This window comes from Diadema antillarum, unplaced genomic scaffold (genome assembly GCF_040938485.1).
Source record: "Diadema antillarum isolate AM-2024a unplaced genomic scaffold, OU_Dant_1.0 scf00000003, whole genome shotgun sequence".
NCBI lineage: Eukaryota > Metazoa > Echinodermata > Echinoidea > Diadematoida > Diadematidae > Diadema > Diadema antillarum.
This window is the reverse complement of record NW_027270892.1, coordinates 3032501-3038769: the sequence shown is the minus strand read 5'-3', so window position 1 is coordinate 3038769 and position 6269 is coordinate 3032501. Positions and strand designations below refer to the sequence as shown.

The 6269-nt window shown below is 38.7% G+C and overlaps 1 protein-coding gene across 1 annotated transcript in view; it reads right to left on the bottom strand.

Moving 5' to 3' along the window:
• Positions 1-413: 413 nt before the first annotated feature.
• The window catches only part of LOC139735413 (sulfotransferase 1C2-like), a 10325-nt gene continuing 4469 nt past the window's right edge, over positions 414-6269 (bottom strand). Inside the window, exons 2-7 of the mRNA XM_071646200.1 lie at positions 5262-5444; positions 4563-4690; positions 3357-3606; positions 2569-2663; positions 1308-1509; positions 414-523 (exon numbers count right to left, since the gene is read on the bottom strand). Coding sequence (XP_071502301.1) covers positions 414-523; positions 1308-1509; positions 2569-2663; positions 3357-3606; positions 4563-4690; positions 5262-5444 — 968 coding nt within the window. The remainder of the gene's footprint in view (positions 524-1307; positions 1510-2568; positions 2664-3356; positions 3607-4562; positions 4691-5261; positions 5445-6269) is intronic.

Genomic DNA, 6269 nt, shown 5'->3' with positions numbered 1-6269 from the left:
CCTCTTGAGTTTTCTTTAAATTAGCCTGTAAATCAATTTACATCAAGTGTGTTATGAAAGATGGAATATTGATGACTACCCAAGAGCAAAAGCCCACAAAAAGTAGGCCGAAGTGAATATCTACTTTCTACATAAGTTAAAAGAGTAGTTCGCCACTGAACAAACATGGTCCACGAGTTCGCCATTAAGCAAACAAGGCCCACAAGACCAACGCGTTAACCCCCATGTTGAAACGTTCGTCTCGCCGGCCATTTTTGCCTCGTGTCGAACTCATGGGCTTTATGACTCGTGGACTGTTTGACTCATGGGACTTTTTTTCAATATCAAACTCGTGAGTGTCGGACCTCTTAAGATAAATATACATTATACATCTGTCGTATCTATAATCCCGATGTTACCTGCCTTCTGGGCATTTATCCAAACTGAAATTTGAGTCCAGAACCCGTCATTTTCCTTGCGTAGAGTTCGTCAAACCGTCGATTCTGGGCTACGGTGAAATAATTTTTCCAGTCACCTACAGAACCTGGCAAAATAAAAATAAAGAGATATCACCACAGTAATCATTATCATCAATTATTGATGAAAAGACGTATTGATTGCAAAACATTATACCTAAATAACTTCCTACATTAATGCGGAAGCACCCTTTTGAAAGGTTAACGTCTCTTGTAAATATTATGACGCAACACTTCACATTAGCTTTGAAGTATCATCGTTTCCGATGGCAAGAACTCTTTTCTCTCCAGAGACCTGCTTTATCAAATTTTGTAACAAATTAATCAAATTTGCCAGAAAAGCATACGACTTGCCTGCCTTATTCCTTCTGACAACATACTTACGTCATTGCAATTGCAAATTAGTTTGAATACTAATATCAAAAGACAAGAAGAGTCACGGCTGCAGGATGTATCCATTAAAAAAAACAATCAAACCGACAAATGATTTCATTTTACTTGATGTACGGATAATTTGAATTAGTATGTTAATATTGACTTATATAATGCCCTGTGTTTCGAATATAGCATATAATTAAAGCTGACATTTTTTATGTATACCCAATATCCAATGCCTTATGATTGGACAAAGTAGTTGGTTCATTTTCTCTCCCGATTTTTCTAATTCTTCTGTAAAGTCCTTGGTTCCCTCTCATTTGTGTTGGTTTTCTTTTTCCTTCCAAGGATTTTAAACCATTAAAATCAGTAAATGATGTTTTCGGTGAATTTCCATACCTGACATGAATTAATTCTGCCTCTAGGATATTGAACTTAATATGGATGGTAGTAATATCAGAAAATGTTCCATGATACCTTTCCGCATGAAGGACGACGAACTCTTGTTTTCCTGCTCCTTCTGAGCAACGCCCACTTTGGCCAGGATGAAGTCTGGGTTCGCACTTTTGCTTTTCTTCATCGCGCCAAAAGTGGAGGCCTCCGCAATGCGATTGATGACGTCATCAGAGAGGGATTTGCCTATGAAGCGGGCCACTCGTTCAACTGTGCCACGGAGATCCTAGAACAGACGATAGGAATAGTAGCTTACATTATATTCTGTGCGTGCTTATTCCGCGTTTGGTGTTGTCTAATATTGCTGACAGCCAGCCACATAGGAGAGAGAACGCAGGGGAAATAATTAAAGACTTTAACAAAATTTCATTTTACGTCGGTGGTACAGACACCTACAAACATTGTGTAACGTATGTTTCATCGAGTATAACAGTACCTTTGAAAGTTTAGTCAAGTAGCGAAGGGCAAACGCCTAGCCTTATTATTGTTATGTGTTTCTTTCAAGGCAGTAATTCTATTCAAGGATGGGGCGCTAAATGTGTCGCATGGTCTCTTTCGTCAACGAAATGACAATTTTGTGATGAAAGTGACCATGCGACATTTAGCTCCCCATACTTAACTACTAACTTATTCTCGAAGCTAAGGATCACCGTCTGAACGTAACTATTAAGATTTTGAAACATTTTTTTTTTCAAGTTGTTCCAAACTGAACATTGACTTTAAAGTCACTCTGCTCATCTTTAACGGAAATCCTATAAAATACCTTCTCTCAGTTCATGCTTTTGCGTTGATACCACTCATTAGACTTCGATTTGTCACGAATGTCGTGAAAATGAATGATAGCGAATAATGATAGAATGACAATATGTATATGCTTTAAAAATATTAAAGCATATACATATTGGCATTCTATAGTCATTCGGCTCTCATTCATTTCCATAAACAGGTAGAATTGTAGAACCGTTACTTTTTCACATTTAATTTTAAAAGTATTAAGATTCTACAATTCCACATGTTAATGAGGCAACGGAACACATATTTGCTTGATTGTTTGTTTGTTTCTGACAAGAGGTTTATATATGATATTTGTTTGTGTGTGTGTGTGCAAAAATGATAAAGTAGTTTAAATCTCTACTCAAATAGTTGTGCCAGATCACTTCATCTGGCTAGATATGAAATTACTGACGTTAATTTTTCGACCCCATACATTTACATGTTCACCTGCTTGCTTCCCTTGGAAACGAATGCTACGAATTATAAGTCTTTTTAATCAAATATGACATACTTTCTTCATGTCCTCGTACTTCAGGAAGAGCACGTTGGGATGGTTGCGTCTCTCCCACCATGGGAGCACGTTCTCAAACCATGACCCTTGGGGAGCTAAGAAAAATACAACCAATAGCAAAATTAAAGGGTTCAAAAATGTACAGCTCACAACAAGTTTCTAGCACTCCCTATTTGGATTTCAGACAATTTTTGACTGATTGTCTATCAATACCCATTACAGGGAATTGTATGATTGGTTGGTAGATTGGTTGGTTGGTTGGTTGGTTGGTATATCCCGTCAAAATAAAAACAATAGTGCAAATGCAACAATAAGATGCACTTACATGTTATGATAAATACGACTGGATAGCCTCACTCAGCGAATAGCCATCATGGCACTGCTACTTTACAGTTTATATTGTAAGTGAATTAATCAAACAAAAATCAAGATAAATGATCATCATACTTTTGAACCTTAAGAGAAAAAAGAGCTTTTTGATCAATGTTGAATAAGGAAATGCCGGCATATCAGAGCATTAAAATATACATGAATGTGACATGAAACATTTATGATGGTATCAGTGTATCAATAATGACGTATAGGACTTCTGTTCTAGTATTGGTAGGGAGCACAAAGGTTTACCTAATCATTGAGTCAAAAGTGTGATTTATCATCTTGACAGAAATCTGTGATAGAAGAAAATTTGCCTGAAAAGCCGAACTTTCCGTGTTAATTACTTATATTTAAACGTAGCACTATAATTCTTTAATAAAGATTACTTTTCTTCGCTTTTCGTCACTTCTAACCTCGTCCGGAGATGAATTCTTCGAAAAAGACATCCCAAGAGCTGTAGGATGGAAGTGCATCTACCAGTCGACAGAAGTGAAAGAAAGATGCGGCGATATCTTTGGGGTTTCGCGCCACGTAGATGACCTTAGCTTTGGGTTCGTCCTTTCGGATGTCTTCGGGTAGCCATGACAGCCGGCAATGCGACTTCAAGATACGTGGGGACGGCATCTCTCTCGCTACTTCTGCATTCGGCGGAGCTTTGCTGGGCTGGTATTAAACGGTGTTATGATTGAAAAAGTACATGTCTGCATACACTGCACGTCAACTCCTCAGGATTCAACTGACACATGATCGAAAAAAATCAGCTCAACTTCGACAAAGAAGTAAGTAACTAATCTAAAAGTCCCCCAATTGTCTACTAGCAGTCTTTTCAAAAAGTGTAATTGGAGAAATAAAGGAAGTCAAACAGTAACCTTCAAACTATCATGACAGCAGACGTGAAAAGTTGCTTTTATTACATGACCGCAAATTAGCAGATGCATACCAAAATATTACCATGCAGTCCAGTCAGTATGCTTGTCAACCAATACATCTGTTGTCATTCATACTATCAGCTGCTCGTACCATTCATGATTAACCGTCTTCTAATGTCCCTGTTTCTTTGACAATGGTATCTCCGTTACATGATTCGTCTTCCTGTCTTCAGTTTTTTTTTAATATGCGTAGTATTTCAAGGGCGGTGAGTTGGCTCAGTCGGTAGCGCGTCTGCCTCACGATCACGCGGCCCGGGTTCGAACCCGAGTCTGGACTGAGCAATGTTGTGTGTAAACATACCGTCCCCTCTAGCAAGAGGCAAAACACTCTGTCCCTCGGATAGGACATAAAATGGAGGTCCCGTGTTTGAGAGAGTCACAGCTCATGCACGTAAAAGATCCCGCTTCATTCATTCATCGCAAAGAGCAGGGTGTCTAACCCGGTAAAGTGGTCCCACCCCACATCCAACTGGACCCCATGGAAGACCAGCTTAGTGTATATAGCTGAATATGGGCTATCCAGCCATCTTCACAGATGGAAAATGAACAACAACAACTTTCTAAAAATCAGACTGCCCGTTGCTTGTAGCAATATGATAAACATTTATATAAAAATGGTAAGAACAACAAACATTGCAAACAACAACAACAACAACAACAACAACAAACCAATAGTGTATATATACTCACATCAGTATGATTCCACACATCAATGATATCTATAAAGGGACTCTTCCTAGTCACATGATCTCCTTCCAATTTGGACAGGTCCCCTTCGTGAAGAGTTAGCAGCAATATGTGCTGCATCCACGTGGTACCTAATAGGGAGAGATGAAAGTTGCATTTTTTTCACCTTTTGTCGTGTTTTTTTCAAGCAATATACATATACATACATATATATATATATATATATATATATATATATATATATAGATTCAAACCTGCCTTTAGCGACCGCCTGTCGTATATGCAAACAACAACAACAACAACAACAACAACAACAACAACAACAACAACAACAACACGGGGTGTGTGTCCTTCTTAGCTATGCTGAGTAGCCGGCCCCTAGGTGTGATGAGCAATAGCCCTCAAACGGCACCAATCGGGCATATTGCTTCATACGAGAAGAAAAAGACTTTTAAACAATTCTAATGCCGAGCTTTAACAAATTGCTTCGCTTTCCAGAACCGATTCGCTGCATACTCAAACAACAACAAATGCATGATAAGTCCAGGGCCCTGTCTTATGAAGAGTTAAAATCTATTAGGCCTATATAGTTGATTTCAACTGTGAGTCTATGGCAGCCTGTGTGGGAAGGAAATTTAAAATCGATTTTTATCTTTTGATAAAACGGGGCCCAGGATGATTGAAGATGTTTATCAAACTTACCCGACTTTGGAAAGGTAACGACAAAGATATCATCTGGCCGGACTTCGAAGTTTTTCAGGGCCTTTAAGGCGCGAGGGGGCATGAGTTTTGGCATTACCACACCCCGATATTCGTGGCATGTCTGTTTTACAAACAGAGGAACTTCGAAGGAAAAGCTGGGTCCGTCACTTTCGGGAATTCCCTCTGCGTGAAATTGGAAGAAGAAGCAAAATGGGATGACACATGCAGGTATGGATAAGACAAATACAATGTTATCATTAAAGTGAGAAAAGAAGGGTGAAAGAAACTGTGTAGAAGCTGTCAGACATTCTCAAAAGTCTTAGAAAACACAGAAGGCATGAAAGAAATACTCCCTACTGTCCATAATAGTCACCTCCGGTACGTAAAGTCGTCATTGCAACTATATAATGAGCAGCCGCGATCAAGTGAGGTTCGACTGCCTCTATTATCTCTGCAACAGTTAATTGCCTCCTCACAAAACTGTTAAGATCATGTTATAAAGCCCGTTCGGGTCAGTATGAATGGGCCAAAGGTGAATCCCTTATCTAAAAAGCGTTTTCAATGTAACAATTTATCGTCATTTTATCAACAGCCAATGGGCGAAATCCCCAGAGTCCACCAGCTATTAAGTGGTGAGCAACCTCCTGCGTATTTCTTTTCCATTATGTGCAGTGCACTGAACTACCATGGACCTCTGTAACCTCGGTGACTTGATTATTGACTCAGGGTATATGCTAGATAACAAATTACCTAATTTATGTACAATACATACATACATACATACATACATACATACATACATACATATATATACATATATACATGACCCTATTTCCAGCCATAAGAGGAAATACGCAATAAATGATAGTTTGGGGGAATCTTAATAAAAGCATCATAGCATTCATACAAAATGCAGATATTGCCTTTTTTGAAAAATATGCGTTAATACTAATGGGCTCAATGAACTGTCTCGCGTCTTACAGTGTATATACGTGACGGTAATCGAAT